General features: G+C 33.6%; 1 protein-coding gene, 1 long non-coding RNA gene and 1 pseudogene across 3 annotated transcripts; all 3 read right to left on the bottom strand.

The window, feature by feature from the left end:
• Positions 1-4,768: 4,768 nt before the first annotated feature.
• On the bottom strand, positions 4,769-5,693 carry LOC149538403 (uncharacterized). The gene is made up of 3 exons (XM_089802814.1): positions 5,114-5,693; positions 4,915-4,992; positions 4,769-4,832 (listed from the first exon to the last, which is right to left on the bottom strand). The coding sequence occupies exons 1-3, from the start codon at positions 5,420-5,422 to the stop codon at positions 4,785-4,787; spliced, it is 435 nt and encodes a 144-aa protein (XP_089658940.1). The 5' UTR covers positions 5,423-5,693; the 3' UTR covers positions 4,769-4,784.
• Positions 5,694-9,830: 4,137 nt separating this feature from the next.
• LOC149538402 (uncharacterized) lies at positions 9,831-10,539 on the bottom strand. Its single transcript, XR_016356047.1, has 2 exons — positions 10,403-10,539; positions 9,831-10,267 (listed from the first exon to the last, which is right to left on the bottom strand). It is a non-coding gene; the product is annotated as an uncharacterized LOC149538402 (long non-coding RNA).
• Positions 10,540-10,751: 212 nt separating this feature from the next.
• Positions 10,752-12,444, bottom strand: LOC149538401 (hydroxycinnamoyl CoA quinate transferase-like; annotated as a pseudogene). The gene is made up of 2 exons (XR_016356046.1): positions 11,829-12,444; positions 10,752-11,741 (listed from the first exon to the last, which is right to left on the bottom strand). The product of XR_016356046.1 is annotated as a hydroxycinnamoyl CoA quinate transferase-like (transcript).
• Positions 12,445-17,853: the final 5,409 nt, after the last annotated feature.

The raw sequence follows: 17,853 nt of genomic DNA, 5'->3' as shown, positions 1-17,853 counted from the left end.
TGCATGTTTCATTTGGAGTTTATATTGTTATGAAAGCATTGGTATGAGTCACAGATTTTCTTTGACATCATTGTTATCATTTGAAAATGTGAAAGAAAGTTTTCTCCTTGTGGTATTGTAAATGACTAGTTTATAATAACAATCCATAGATGTTATGTGATACCATTGATTGTATAAATTTAAAACTTAGTAGATTGCTTACAATCTTGTTGTGCACTCAATAATTTGGAAGGAAATTTTTATGTTCATATCACATGCATGGATAACATTGATTTTAATTACCAAGCTTAATGCAATTCTAAGCAAGAAAATCATCAAATTAATTTTATGATATAACAAAATGAAGTTTGTTGTAAGAGAAGAAATAATAAAATCTATGAGATGCATTGCTATAGGCATGCATTTTCCTCTCTAGAAAATGTATGGTAAAGGAAAATAAATCCCTTCCTTAATACAGAGCAATAAAATATTAAAGAATATTCCCAGATTCTAGACTGCTATCCAATAAAAATAAAAATAATAATCGCATATAGAGACTAATGAGTGTCCTAGACTAATATATTTTCTAAGTGATAGAATGGTACACATTACAATCTTGTGACCTCTAAGTCACATCCAACACTCAAATAATAAATTAGTAATTAAATAAATAAAGGCATATTAGTGTGCATGTTAGAGAATATGACAAATTTAAATATTTAACTCAAAAATAAAATAAAATCCAAGATTGATTGGATGTACATATAATAGGGTTTTAATATGAAGTAAGTTGTCAGGATGATGGGATTGGAGAATCGAGGATAAGGATGGATGGTGGATTAAAATAATAACTCAAATCTAGTTTTATCTAGTCAATAAAGCACATTGATACATTGATACATATATGTCAGAATGACAAGGTATGTTATATACAAACCTTATTTATATGCTTGCACCTAATCCTTGCATAAACAATTCATCTAACAAATTTAAATTGACACACTCAATACGATGGTGTAGTAGGATGTGTTTAAATATAGATCGTGAATTATTATTGAGTTAAGTACTTTGAATTGGCCCTTAGACTTACTAAGAGTTCCTCATTTTATGTGCTTACTAATTCGTACTATGAAACTACTTTGAATCTTAACATGCTTTGATAATAATAATATTGATAGTGAGAAAGTGAGCTTATGGTGAATAGTTAGATGTAATTTAATGTAAAAAGTAAATGTAATAGTATAGTAATTATAGTAATTAAAATAGTAAATGTAAAAGCATGGCAATGTAGCTAGATTAGTTAGTAGTTGATGAGCTAGATAGTTAGTAATTGTCTTTTGTTAGAGTGAGTTTAATTTATGTATTGAAATAGTAATTTTTGTGTTTAGAAAACTATAGTGAGTGCTAGTTTGGTGAGGAAGCAATGTTGATAGATAATGAGGATATAGTAATATAGTAATTGTCACATTAATATATATTGTAATGATTAATGAATGTGTGCACATTGGTAATGAGGATAATAAGTAATTCTGATCCCCTTCCCTTACATGCTAGAATCATGACCTAGTCCATAAGATACAACCGACAGACCCTAATAGAATATTAGTATCAGACGCTTGTTAGGATATGAATTAGCTCACTAATTTATGAGTGTTGTATCTTGAACTTGCTCGTTTGATTCATGATGCTAACTTGAACTAGACTGTCATCCAATCTATTTGAAAACCAGCTATGACTAAAATGTTAACACCTTCACACTATTCACATTAGTCTTGAACACCTATTCAATGATAACCTTGTTTTACAATATGTAATTTATTATGAAACTTCATAAGCTACAAAAAAAATAAAAAATTGTTGTGTTTTTACTAGTAAAATTTAGGGCATGACACATGATCCACGATAAATTGAACAATACTAGATACTAAATTAATATGTATATCATTGTGCACGTAAATGACAAAAATATATATCAAAATACATGTATCCATAGAAATTTTTTTACACAAATATATATCAAAGATCATGTATCCATAGACAAAGTACTCAAATATATATATATATATATATATATATATATATATCAAAATACATAGATCCATATACAAAATGTGGCTGATCCTGCCATCAGAATGTGTATAATATCAATGTTTCTATATACAATGTGGCATATGCCATCTCAAAATGTCTCATGATGCATCCTATGAAAACTATACTATCCTAGGGTGCTAGTGGATGATCAAAATGCAGCCTCTTCGCTGCACTAGGTGGATCAGATGCCTCCTACATAAACAAAAAAGGAAAACCCAAAGTTAGACTACTAAATTTATATGATTCTACGTATCTAACATTGAATTACTCAAATGCATAATGATCTTTTCCGTATTGGAGATTAATACTATCAAAATTTTATAATAAATACCTCTCTCGTCGACCTCCTGTGCCGGTCAGGAGTCCTCTCGTATGCCCTCGGTAATGCTGGTACCTCTATGATTGTGGGTTGTATATGTTCAAATACCTTTGTCAGATGAATCTACAATTTAAACTATAACATTATAATTCATAGCATGCTAAATTTATAACATATTTAATCATGAATTCAAACTACAACTTACTATTGTAGGCTCCTCCTCAGGAGTGAGTGGTCGCGTCATCAAATCTACATAACTGTCCTATCAAACCTCATGTGCACTAGGAGTCTCCTATGAGATACAAAATAGTAGTTGTTAATATCACAAAAATTAGTTTTGAATTTATTTATGAAGATAAGTGATGCAAGAGCATCCCATGCTCATCAGGGGAACATTGAAGATCCAAGGCATTACAGAGGTCATGGAACATCTCTTGAAGTCAATTGGGCAATCCTTGCACCAAATATGGCTCATGGAAGCATACAAAGTTATAATGTTGGACTCATATGTGGAAGAAAGTTGTAATTGGGCATGAGATTGGATTTTAGGATTTCATATGGTAGATGAGTCATTTGATAGGTTCATGTAGGTTGTCATGATCATATCTTGTCATTAGACAAGTCAAAATGTTCTAGAATTGAGTTTTGGGGTTTGAACAAGCAGGCCCTGGTTTTTAAGCCATTTTAAGGAGGGTTTTGAAGTTTGGGTGTTTAGGAGTGTGACCAAGACCTATAATCTTGAAAATCCTTAGTGTGCTGGTCCCTTTGTTGAAGCCTTGGTGTGTCTAATTCCTCCTTGTGTGTCCCAGAGTTGAAAGGTACATAAGTGGTGTCCAGAGATTTCTTGGTAAGGAAAGAAAGAGAATCAATGAGTTGGCCCTTGGGAAAGAAGAAAACTTGTTGTGAAAATGCCTCCTAAATATCAAATGGCTAGAGAACTTGAAGAATTGAGAGAAGAGTTGGCAAAAGAGAAAAGAGAGAGGAGAGAACTTGAAGCATCTAGAGTGAGGGAAGAAAGACAGATGAGAAGAGAGAGGCTGAAGCTTATTGCAAGGATAGAATCCTTAGAAATGGAAAGGCAAGAACCTAGAGGAGAAGAGGTTAGAGGAAGAAATCATGGAGAGAACCATGAAGAAGAAGAGGTTGGTAATGCAAGGCAAGAGCATGAGACAACAGATGATCTTGAAGAAAGGAGATTTATGAGAATCATTAAGGCAGTACAAGGTAATGGTGGGAAGAATCATATTGATTTTCCAATATACCAGGGTAAAATGGATAGTGAAGAAGTGCTAGGGTGGATAGAGGCCCTTGAGAACTACTTTGATCTTGAAGACATAGAGGCAGATAAGAAGGTAAAAGTAGCAACATCAAGACTGAGAGGAACATCACTCACTTGGTGGACTAGTGTTCAGAATGAGAGAGAGGAAAGGTGGTGCAGGGCACCTAACCTATGTGGCAGGGGGGAACAAGTATCTCTATTTCCGGACACCTTGCCACTCCATGAAAGCGAGGATTCAAGTAGATTAGGAAGTTGGAATAAAGGTTTGGTCCATATTTTACAAGTTGGTCTATGTTTTGTAATAAAGGCACATGTAAGGCCCACAAGCATTTTGGTGTGGTTATAAACCAAGTGACTCCATAGGACCAAAAGGCCTTAGAATAGGGTATTTAGAGTCTAAACAGTATTAACAAAAAGTGGTTGTTAGTTTGTTTTATGGTTGGGAACGCTTATATGGTTGTTCCAATGGTCATGTAGACCTTTATATATGTCATATGTGATCTCAGTTGAAAGGGGGAGATCAGAGTGTACGGTGGTTTGGAGAAAAAATAATAAAAACTTCAATTTTCTGGAAATTTACTTAGTTGCATTTAATAAATCCATATGACCAATTTTGAGTCAATGGAATAGTTTAGAAAGTTAGGGAATACATAAAAACTATAGTTTGAAATTTGAATTTCAAATTCAAACGGTCATATTAGTTTTGGAGGGAAAGTAGTAATTTGGTATTTGTTTGATTAAATAAACCTTTGTAACCAACTTGGTCGGTTGGACAGGTGCATATAAGCCTATTTAAGTTGTAATGAACATATGCAAGACATGAATCATTATTGGTACAGAAAAAATCACAGAAATTGTATAGAACAATAATCATACTTTCCTCTGCATCAATTAAAAAAATAAAAAATAAATGATACTTATACATACAATGGGGCTCTCTGTGCGAATGAAAATCCCTGATGATCTAGGACGCCGAATCTGTACAGGCTCATCACCAGTAGCCACACCCTATATGCAATAAATAATGTAATTAAATGAGATTACCACAAACATTTTACAAGAATGCATCAATATTTAATCAATTAGAAAACATCTAATTACCTTTCCTTTGTCAATTCATGCTGGCTCACCCCCCGCACTTTGTCCCCCCGAGGTAGGTGGTATCTGCAAGATAAAAGAAAGATTAGCAACCATATATGCTACAATATCAAATAGAAAAAAGAAATGCGAACACAACATAATATACCATAGATGTCTCAAGGCCAAATGAAATGGCTGAGAGTGTAGCATCATCTATCTGTTTGAGCTCCTCCTCGGTCATCAACTAAACATGAATGAAGATCACATACATGTAAAAGTCAGTATGGCTTAAAAATTAAAATTACTCTATTATAAAAATTAACTTTAAATTACATATGTCATAACAAAAAAATGTATACACGTACCGACACCGAAGGAGTCCATGCCTCTGCATTCCCCTCCTCTCTCGCACCAGGGTCTGTAGCCTCTGCACGTGTGTCTGGTGTATCCTTGTCTAATACAAAATGATACTCAGGAAGATCACCTATGGGACCCAGGCAAATATTCTTGCATGTAATGCAAGTGTGAGGCACACAAATGTGCGATGAGCTAGCCGATGATGAACTGGCACCAACATCATCAACACGAGGAGACAGGACTGACCTAGCCTGAGATATCATTAGGCTACTCAGCCTATGAATGGCTCTGATGGTCTGAGAGCTAGCCTTTGCCATAATATCTAGATGTTGCACTCAAGGAGGGGGGGAGATATCGGGGGGGGGGACAAAAGTGCCAAGTTTCTTCCACTAGGAAGAGGGTCTATCCTGAGGAGCTCCTAGTCCTAAGCCCATGTTGGGCTTCATGCTCCAATAGTTCACTTTAAGTTTCAACACAAATTCTGCATATAATTTTCTAAGGAAATAAAATGGTATGTCTAAATTGCCATGTGGAGGGATATCAAAGACCATCCACCAACGGTCCCAAAAATTTGCACGTATGGCATCATTTGTGCACCATTTAATCGATAGTTTGGTTTTTTTTTGGGTCAACTGGTATACCTATTTTTGGGTTAGCAAAAAGGCTTGCCAAATCGTCTTTGGTTATGTTGAGGGCCGCGACCTCATCATAATCCAAACCATTATCAAACATCTGGTGCATTTCATCACGCCAACGAAGAGCTGCATTTTGTTGGTTTGTAAGGGTTTCAATGTTATCCACTATGGTGTTTAACGTGGATAACATAGGAGCCAGTGCAGGTACATTATTGTATGTTCTATGCAAACCTCTCAACTCAATGAGATTTTCATTTATCAAATCCTTGATTCAAGGAGGGTTTTGAGGAGGTAGAGGATCATTTGGTGGACGATTTTGTGGGGAAACTGGATCGTTTGGTGGTGGGTTGCGAGGAATATTATTCCTTGTCTCAATGTCATTATTTTGATCAGCCATTCCTATTGAATTGCAAAACGTAATATATATTAAAAAAAAATCTAAATTTTAACCATTTTTGTCAAAAAAACCCTAGATTCAACTAAACCAAACAAAATCATGTTAAAATCTATTAAATTTAGGTTAAAAATGAGTCAGGGGGGGGAAAAAACATACCTGATATCTGATATCCAATCCGCGATGGCAATACTGGCCCAAATTCGCGAAAAATAAGGGTCGCAGGTCTGTGATTTTGTTTAATCCAATGCACAGGTATCGGATATCCGATATTATATCGGATATCCGATATGACATTACAATATATATAATATAACATATAATATATAATATATATTACATTTTATATATTTTTATAATATATTTTATATTTATTATATTTATTTACTATATATTATAATATAAAATATTATTATTATATTATATTATTATAATTTATAATATATTATACTTTTTTATTATATATTATATTATAAGATATTACTTATTATTATTATATTATATCTTATATATATATATATTATATTACATTACTATATATTATAATATATGAAATATAATATTATATTATTATAATATAATATGTTATTATAATATTATTATTATAGTATAATATTATACCATTATAATATAATAATAATAATATTATTATTATATTATAGTATAATAATTATTATAATAATAATATTAAATAATAATATTATTATTATAATATAATAGTATGATATATTATTTAATAATAATATTATTATTTTATATCAATAATAATAATATTAAATAATATATCATACTATTATATGATTTTAATTATTAGTCGGATATTTGATTTAAAATCGGATATCCGATATCAAATCAGATATCCGATATGATATCGGATATCCGATAAGGCTCGGCTTAACCTTCTTGGTTTGATTCCTGGATAGGTAAAAAAAAGTCAGAGCGGATTTTGAAGCGCTTTTAGGCGTCTTCAAACTCTCTTTTTTTCACATCGCCACTTTTTGGCACACCATGATCCTGCACATACCCATTACAGTGGTATCAAAGCTAGTGGTCTTGCTAGCTTGTTAGGTAATGTTGGGTGCATACAAGATCTCGATTAGTACATAGGATGGAGGAATTGAAGCACTAAAATGATGACATTGCTATGGAAGCTCACAAGAGAACAAAAGAAACTTAATAAGACCTTGGTGAATGAATAGAAACAATCTAATGAGGCTTTGGTAAATGGACAACAATAAATTGATGAAATATTTTATATTTTTGTAGAAGGAAGGATAAATGGGGCTCACAATGAGCATGATATAATTTTGTCAATGGGGCCTCCTATACACATCATTCCTAAACACATCCAATGATGCTAATATTTCTCCAAATAACTAAAAAATATGAGAAAAAAGAGCCCACATTGTTGTATAGACAAGAGTAGTTTAGGCAACATTAGTTTGATACCATATTTGGAGAAAAACTCTAGGTTGAATCATGAATTCATTGGTTAAGTTCCATCGAGAATCATTTTTTTTACCACAATGTATGAGTATGCCATGTAGTAGATCTTAGTGTATTGTTTAGGTACACCTACCTAGGTTTTCTAGATAGTAGAATGTAAGGGATCTCAACCTTTCATTGGATCTTATTCCTTGGCCACTAAACCATGGAATTGTTTGAATTGGTCTAGCTAGTTCATAGTAATTCTACGACAATTAGTTGGAACATGAGCCACTTGAAGTTGCCCTACAAGAATGTTTGATTCAATTTCTTTAAAGTTGTTTGATTTGATCCCTCTATTGAGAAGGGGGAAATTGGAAATCAAAAAGTACAAGGGATGTGCTAAAGGAGATATTAATATTATCTAGAATAAAATAAATGAAGTATGATGAAATCTTAAACAAAATGGTTGAGTTAAATGGTGACATAATGAATGCCTTTGTCTCAAGGTTTGTGAGGAGCTTGAACCTAAAAAAATAAAAGCTTGAAGATATTAAAACAAGACTTAGAAGAAACAAAAGTCCAAAATAAATTTGAAAGAGTGTGATAATAACTTGATTGAGAGAGGAAGTTAATATCTCTAAGGTTTGTGAGGAGTTTGAATTTTTTTTTAAATAAAACTCTAAAGAAATTAAAACAAGACTTGGAAGAAACAAAAGTCTAAAAGAAATTTGAAATAGTATGATAATAACTTGATCGAGAGAGGAAGTTAATTTCTCTCAAAAAAATTAGACAAAATAATGTCTTTCCTCTCAACAAATATTGAAAAAACATGAAATCCTAGATTGATTTTAATTAGGATACTTGTTTACTTTGTTGTTCCTTGTAACATTTGTATTGTGTTCCTTATAACAATTTTTTTTTTTTTTCGTTACACAGCATTTTGTTGATTTGTTTTGTTATTTTCTAAATCTTCAATTAATTATGAGACCATACCTTATGGTCTGCAAGTGCACGTCTGCTTGAATCATTTTGTCATATAATTATGAGCATAGGTAGTTTCTACATTGAGGTTTTACGATACTCTATAAATCAATCAGTATATTAAGTTATTTTCTAAAAGCCAATATTATATGATCGTTGCTATTATGCCTTTCCGAAAATATTAATACGATTATTTCCATTTGCAGATCTGTCAATGTAATGAAAGCAATTTCTTATTGCAAAAGAGAGCTTTGCATTAACAGTAACAACCATTTAGCTATGACAATTTTGAGTCACCGTGCACAATATTTTCTCTGGACTATGAATTGCAAGATTCATTTGAGTGTTCTCTCTGAAAAATTTGGTTGTAAAGTGGGAATGGTCAAGAAATATGATCCTTGCCACTATGCCTTTCCAAAAGAAGAGTCTTTTGTATTGATCTTGAACTGAAGGCCAATCTGTAATCTCTCTCAAATTCCAAAATATAGAGAATAGATCTTCACCAACAATAAACTTTACTCCATCCTAAGCAGAGCAGAACAAGCACATCTCCAACATGGTCACTATCCATCAGCCAATTTTAATATTACGTTGATTATTTGTTGCAACTTGTAATACATGTAGACGCTTTAGTAACTGATTTTTCAAATTAATTATTGAATGGAACCTTCAAATCTCCATCATTCGACAGTCATCCTGTATTCAAGGGCTCCCATATCCAAATACATTTTGTGGTAATAAAGTCTTCCCAAATCTCATATTTCGATAAAACGTAAGATATTACAGTTTTTTTTGGTTTAATCTGAGCATATTTTTCAATTGATGTTTCAGGTTAAACTCATATTATCATGAAGAGGAGAGTGCTAAATTGAGAGGAGTTTTAGCTCTAAGTTGACTCCAATGCATTGTTACAACTTGAATAATTGTATTTTTTTGTGTCGTTACAGTGACGCCTCCTAAAATTAACAGGTGAAGCATAAACAAAGAAAGTGATAAATTTAGAAGTTTCAGATTTTGTTTTAACATACATTATAACTTGTGCACAAGATTGTTTTGTGTTATATAAGTTGTACACACTTTGTTTCTTCTTCCTGTGGTTTATAGTCCCGTGTAATTTGACTGACTGTCAAGCATGGCAGCAGAAATCTTTTATATAATATCTCAGTAAATCAAAATATAAAAGAATTGGAAATTCAAAAGAATCTGAATTTTTTTGGGAAGAACTAAAAATTTAAAGCGGAATAATTACTAATTGCATTCCAGTTACACAGCCAACATTATGACCAATTTGTATTCCAACGAAGTTCCAACATTGAATAATATCTGAGATATTAACATTCTTCTATAAGACATCACTGACAATTCAAGCCAAACTTGGACAGGATCAGCATATGGAGGCTGAGTGGATGCCTTGCTAACTTGAACAAAACCGTTCTACCAGTAATTGGTAGGAAATGGTCGCTCTGCAGTTCTTGTTTACACATGCTTTTAGAATCTTGAAAAGGAATCCAGAGTACAAAGTGGAAGTAGTGTCAAACATACCAATTATATGTAGCATTCAGTTGTGTACGATTTCAGTATGAGTTCATTATGCGTCTAATGATTTTCTATGGACATAATATTTCAAAATGATACCTCTCATCAAAGGCCCTTTGGTCTTTTGGTGAAGCTGAATGGTTCACATGGAGCCTACTAAGAATGAGTCTTGCTGAATGCAAGGTCCCCTGGGATAAGGCCCCCAACATCAAAAAGAGATAATCAACAAATTTAGTAGATTGGATATCCCTCAGTCTTTGGTTCTTAACCAAAGAATTCAGCTCTATGACTTCAAATCGAAAAAACATTGAAAACAATGATACCTTTTAATGCGATCAGATTTCCACAATCCATCTTAGTTATGTTAATCAGTTTCTGGATTAGATTGTGTGGAGATTTTTGTCATCAACGTTTCGAATCACACTACGTGATCCATCATCAGGATGAGAGAGCAAGAGATGTCAAATAAAGTAAGTGACATCTCTTTATTTGACATCTCTTGCTCTCTCATCCTGATGATGGATCACGTAGTGTGATTCGAAACGTTGATGACAAAAATCTCCACACAATCTAATCCAGAAACTGATTAACATAACAATGATACCTCCCAGCTTGAAAATCATGGTTGGTTGCTCCTGTTGATCTACAGGATTATCCAAAAATTCCGGCATGTTAAAACAAAAATCCTTCAACCTAGACGAAAAGAATCCTTTGTAACAAGTCCATCTGGTGTCGAGGGAGGTAGGTGGAGACGAGAATGCTTTTTCCTCCATTCTTCGGACATGACAAATGCATGCTTCCGATCTCATAAATGTTGGCCATCTGCACGTCTGCAGGCTTCCCCCATCCGTAATCCATCTCGTACAAGGGAAATCTTGGAGAACCTGCCACATTTGTTCCATACTTCCACCCTGCTTCTTCAAGTAAACTCACAAAATTTCTGTTTGGAAGCTCCGCCCAATCAATCAGATGATCGATCTGTGCTTCCTGAGTGCAGGAATTGATGAGTTGCTGAAGAACATCGGCAGCGAAGGATATGTCGGCATTGACGAGTGTGTTGGCCGTCGTCTGCGCAACACCCATTGATATGCAATTCCCAAAATAAGTTGGAAGCAGGGGAGGTTTAACCCTGTCCCTGCAATCAGCCAACACTAGGAAATGAACGGATTCTTCCAGAGGCACCTCGCGAGCTCTGATTACGCATCTCCAAAACTGTGCGGCCACTGCAACAAAAGAGCTCGAAACTCCACTTCGATTCTTAAGCTCCCGAATCATATCCTCTGTAAAGCACAATGTTGAGCTTATCACTTCTATCGTCCTTTTGGGTCCCCCCCATCTTTGGAGAGACTCTTTGGTCTTTTCCACTTTCCAGCCACCAGATGTTTCGATCCTGTCTGAATCTAAATCCTCAGTTACGAACTTGAATATCTTGGCCCCAGTAACCCCATTGCTTACAATCTCATGGGGTTTGAAAGAAATGGACAGAGGATTAGGGTTTCCTCGTTTCAAAAGTGTTCTATTGTAATCCGGGGATTTAGCAATGGAGATGCCTCGACTACACTGTGCCCACGATGTCATGAAATGCCAAAACGAATTTCCGTCCGCCATTACATGATGAATTGTGGTTCCGATACTTATCCCGCCTCCCTCAAAAGCTGTAACCTAAAATACCCAAATGTATTTAATAGAGAAGAACTCAATGAAGTTTTTCAAGTGACATAAAAATACATGTTGTTTAACTCTAATTACCTGAATTGATAGAATTCTCGGCCTCGTGGACAAGATTTTTGAAAAAGGGCTTTCGCTGAAACCCATCTTTTTCCAGGTCATGGAAGGGCACATTGATTAACGCTTCCTTCAATTCCACTCCTTGATCGCCGCATTCAACTTCCGGCCTGCCGGATTCAGAAATTTTCAACCGACCCGCCAGCGGATAGAAATGCACCAAAGCTAAGGATAGCCCTTTTTTCAGGGTTTCTATTGCTGAAGAGTAATCGTTTCCAGGAGCGAGCTTGTAGAAGAGAAGCCTCTGAATGTTGTGGAAGGGCAAGAAGAGGAGATCGAGACTAGAGAGAAACATAGTGTGCCTCGAGGTTGCCACGGCCGGTCCCACCAGGCAAACCCTCCTCACTGTCATAACTGCTTCTGCTCCAGCCATTGCTCTACAGGCAAAACAGAGATTGAATTAAAATGATTCACTATAAGCTTCACTGTAAGTTCCAGAGCTGTTGAGAGCCCAGAAAGCGACGCCATTTTCATCTGCAGCTTTCATCTTGTGGCCTGTGTACGCGTGTCTGTGTAGCATCTTTCGTGATTTTGTTTTCTTGTGTTTTTTTTCTGAAGGGATGTATGTTAGCGTGCCCCATAGATGTGTGCATTTCTGTTTCTTAGTTTGGGACTCAAAGATTGAATCAAGGAATATTTTATAGTCCTATCAATTGTGCTGAATCAATTTACGACAGTTGGATATTATTGATAAGATTTATCAACCAGGTTCTTAAGTACATTTCTAATGTTGTGTGATGAGCTGGCCATATATTTCAATTTATGACTAGGATTGTTGTGTTCGATGTATAACACTTCTCATTGTCGCGACTCGCATCATTAGTATTTTCATATAACAGATGAGAACTGAACAATGTATTTTTACTACTTTTATGATCAATAGATACATCACTTTAAACTGAAAAAAAACGAGAATTAAACATTGAACTCTTCACAAAAATAATATTTAAAAATCTTTCGAAATCCTAAAACAAAATAGACAAGAATTAAACATTGAACACTTAGTAAAAATAACATTTAAAAATCTTTCCATTTCCTAAAACAAATAGTCTAATAGCCGTTTGGTTGCTGGTATAGGAATTGAAAATTATAATAGAAAAATGGAATGGGAATGGAAATGGGGACTGGGGAATGGGAATAGAAAATGACAATTCTAATTCTATTTGGTTCATTGGAATTGATTGGGAATATTTTAATCTATTGTTTAGATTTACAAAAATGGAATAAGAATAAGGTTACATTTTGTATTTTTAAAAATATTTCCATTAATTTTTTTTGTTTTAATTTATTGAAGTTAATAGGAAATATAATTTATTTCATTTTTTGAAACAAATAGATATAATAATAAAAATGTTTTTAAAAAAATGTTAATAAAAAAATGTTTTTAAAAAAAATCTATCTATTAAAAAAAATAAAATTTAAATTTAAAAAAATCAAATTGGGCTACCAAACAGAGAATACATTTCCTATTCCAATTTTCTTATTCCTATTTCTACAACCAAACGAGCCCTTAATTTTGACTTCATTAATGGTTTGGGGAGAGGTGGCCTATTAGGAATTCGCATTGCTCGATTGAGTAGTATTACATTTCTATTGATAGCTATTCTTTATTACTAAAAAAGGAAATTACATGAGGTGAAGAATTGAAGGGGAATGCATAGGCCATGTATCACTTAGTAAAGTGGAGGTTGAGATTGTTGAAGGTTAAATGCATAGTATTACATATCAAGGAATTTTTAATACCATAAAAGAAGTAGAGATGATTATTAAATAAGATCTAGTACCTTTGGTAATGTATATTGTTCTTTAGACAATAGTTGAGAATAGTTCAACAATGGGTGCAAATATCAGCGCAAAATCTCAAGATTAAAGGAGGATGGAAATGTAGTTTGATGTGTGAGGTAGAAACCCTTGTCCATCATAAGATCATTTTGCACTCTATTGGCTTTAAGTGTGGTGCTAGCACCATAGACATGCTAAAATCCCCAAAGTTGGATGGAAGATTGATTGAATATAGCTTTTGGAGTGGTGTAAATGTTTAAAATAAGATATATTTTAATGGATAATAAGCTAATTAAAGGCAGGTCATTAGTTCAATTAGTAGAGTTCACTCTAATAGAAATTAGAAAGTGTTAGGTTGAAGTCCTAGCTAGTTTATATTAGTTGTTCAATATGTGGAATTAGAATTGGGAGAGACGCCTTAAACACCTACAATGTAGTTTAAGGGGTGTTGAAAATTAGTCACATCTAAATTGATGGTAGGTTAGCCACAAAGGGTTAATACCTCAATTGGTAGAGCACTTTTATCATAAATGGAGGGTCCTAGATTTGAGTTCATGTTAGTCCATGTGATTTATACCTCAATATGTGATAAAATAGTCACCCTAAGAGCCTCAAACATTTGCAATGTGTTTTAATATCGTGTTGAGAACAAAACACGCCTAAATTAAGAATAGATTGGCCACAAAAGCATTAGTAGTTCAGTTAATAGATTATTTGGACAACAAATGGAAGGTTTGAAGTTTGAATCATGGTTGGCCCATATAAATTGTAGTTCAACAACAAGCCCTCAAATATTTACACCATCATCACACACCTCCAATCATACATGATGACCTTGAATCAGCCAAAAAAAATGTTGGCTTCTGACTAGGTAGCACAGGAAACTTGACTTAACCTTACAAAATTGTTATATTCAAAATCCAAAGGAATGCCTTCTCTTTGTACTATCTAAAATTGTTATATCTATGTGTTAGTAGTTGTGGTTATATGCCTCCAAGTGCACCTTTTATACATGGAATTATTCATAGATTTATAAAATAATTTTAATTTATTGTGATGTCAAGCCTAATCAGACTTGGAGGTTAATATTTTCTCACTTTATTCAACATGATTTCCTCCCAAATTTTACTACAAGCATTGTGGGGGGGGGGAGTGCCCCCTAGATGGGTCAAGGGGCAACACCCCTTGCAAGGTCTTGGGGTAGAGCCCTAGGTGTGCTCCCTATCATAGTACAAGATGGGTGTTGGCAATATGGTCCGATAGATATCTTGAAGAGTTGTCATTTATGGCAACATGTATTTAGCATTTTATTTATGCATTTAGAGTTAGAAGATTGTCTAAGTGTTAAACAGTTTGCAGTAGCACAGAGACAGATGAGATGTATACAGACGACTCACTGAGAGTTAGCTTATACACAGTTGAGGAAAGCTCTATGACAGTGTCATGATGACGTTGGCCAGTGCACAGATGTGTACAGATAGTATGACACAAGTAATGATTGAAATACCAGTACGGGTATTTGACAAAGCAAAACAAAGCATACCAAAGAATTGAGTTGTACGACTTAAGGAATTGTTTTGGTAACAAAATAATTACTAAGTCATGATGAGCCGACTTTGTGGATGTTATTCCATAAATTATTTTATATTATGTCAAGCATGTGAAGACATGAAAGCCGACCGAGTAGAGATTTGCTGATTTTCCAAGTATAAGTAGAGATCTTATCTTGCACAGTTAAGTGTGCAACAAGCAAGCAAAGTATATGAAGTATATGCATATATAGCAAGTGTGTCTCTCTGTGTGTATTTTTATTTATATGAAGTGTATGTATGTATCTACATATATCTATATTTATATATGTATATATAATTCCAAAACAAAATATATGTATAATTATAACAAAAAATGAAAGCAATTGATGCTTTTATTTTTATGTATATATTTTCAATGTTTGTAATAGGTTGTTTAATTGTGTATCCTTGTTTATCAATAAGATGATATGATTAAATATTTGTATTCATATTACCATTGTATATATATGTATGTATGTATGTACATGTATGTATGGATATATATGTATGTATGTATGTATGTATATGTGTATATGTATGTGTGTATGCATGTGTATGTGTGCATGTATTTATTGGTCAAATGATTGGTTTGGAAACTAGAGCTTCATTCTCGTGGATTGGGCATCCAAAGTAGCATCCAAATGTTTTATTGAATTCATTTAATTATTAACCAAGGACATTACTTGAAATGATGTCTACAAAGTATATGCTCTAAACCCTTTCAATTGTCACTTCTAATCTATGGAGACAACAATACTAAAACAAAAATTTTAATATTTTCAATGTTTGTAATAGGTTGTTTAATTGTGTATCCTTGTTTATCAATAAGATGATATAATTAAATATTTGTATTCATATTACCATTGTATATATATGTGTGTATGTATGTACATGTATGTATGGATGTATGTATGTATGTATGTGCATATGTATGTGTGTATGTGTGTGTGTATTTATTGGTCAAATGATTGGTTTGGAAACTAGAGCTTCATGCTCATGGATTGGGCATCGAAAGTAGCATCCAAATGTTTTATTGAATTCATTTAATTATTAACCAAGGACATTACTTGAAATGATGTCTACAAAGTATATGCTCTAAACCCTTTTAATTGTGATTTCTAATCTATAGAGACAACAATACTAGAACAAAGATTGTAATCACCCAAAAATGGTCATCTAGACTATCAGCCCCCTTTCTTAGCATTTTGGCTAAATTAATTAATCATTTGCCTAGGCCAAATTGTTAAAAATCAATTATTTTGATTATAACCTATAGTTTGACTATATTGTTCTAAAGTACATATTTGATTAAAAGAACATGTCCCCTTTTAATTAATTAAAAGACCCCATTCTTCTAACCCACTCAATGTACACACATAAAGTCATTTTTCTATTTAGAAATTAAAAGAAATGGCTTTTTGGAATTTTGTCTGACATGAAAAGTAAATTCCTCTTCATTGGTTGACTTTCTCTTGCACATGGATCATGCCAAAGTCAACTCCCACCCTTGATCATCCATCCCATAATTTTGATCTCCACCGTTTGAGCACCTTTAAAAGAGAGATCTCTCCCCTTCTCAAAGGATCCACACTCTTGATTATTGTTATACATTACAAGTTAATTAGTCAAACTTCTTGAGAGCTTGTGCAGAACTTCTATTTTCTTGCCTAATTCTCTCATAGCTCAGATTCATATAGTATAGCTTAGACTCTTTTGCAATAATCTAGATCATCTAGTTAACTAACTTGGATTTGTAATACTCTCATTTTCTTAATATAGTTGCACTATGCATCTCATGCTATCTTAGTCCATATTTGCATTACATAACTTGAGAGTTCTAGTGGACACTTGCATTCTTTCTCTTGTCTTAAGAACCTCCCATTGCATGGTTTACTAGCAAGGGTTATACATCTCAAAGGCTTGGCTGAGAGCTATCTACATTTGTCAAAACACACCTTTGCACTCCATGGATAGGGAGCTCTAGGCCGTAATTCAAGCATTCCAACTCATGGGATCACTTGGATATAAGGGTTTAGATTGTGACACTTTCTGAGTGTAGATTTTTGGTGCCCATCGTGGAGTAGAACACTTTGGTTTTGCTCCAAATCTACATGCATTTTTTGCAATTTACATTCACTGTTTGATCTTTTTTTATAGTCATAAATATTGGGCAATACTTTCTCAGTATCATGCAACATTTGGCAGTACTATTAGGAGATACTTTTCTAGTAAAACTGTCACACACCCATATTGAACTATATTGCCCCAACATAGTAAGTTGTATCGCACGGCTATAGGCAATAATATCGCATGGGAAAAAAGTGTCATACGAGTATACTAAAAAGTATCATGTGATACTCTTCTAGTATAAAATATCACCCATCCTAAAAACTACTTGTTGTTTGGGTGTTTTGATCAATTTTTAATTTTTTGTTGTTTGTTTGTCGAGTTTTTCAGGTCTATTACAGTCTGACAGAGGTTTGGTTGCAAAATTTTCATATTATTTTAGGACTAATTTGTGTTGGACTAACAGTTGTGTTTGTAGCTCTATTCCCTAAATTCTTGAATACCAACATTAAAAGAATGCATGTCAAAACTTCAAATGCAAAAAGGCTACTAACGATTGTTTGCAGGGC

The sequence above is a fragment of the Cupressus sempervirens genome, chromosome 9 (assembly GCF_028749045.1).
Source record: "Cupressus sempervirens isolate cs-2001-9-10 chromosome 9, ASM2874904v1, whole genome shotgun sequence".
Taxonomy (NCBI): domain Eukaryota; kingdom Viridiplantae; phylum Streptophyta; class Pinopsida; order Cupressales; family Cupressaceae; genus Cupressus; species Cupressus sempervirens.
Note: the sequence above shows the minus strand (reverse complement) of the source record. Positions and strands in the feature narration are given on the sequence as shown.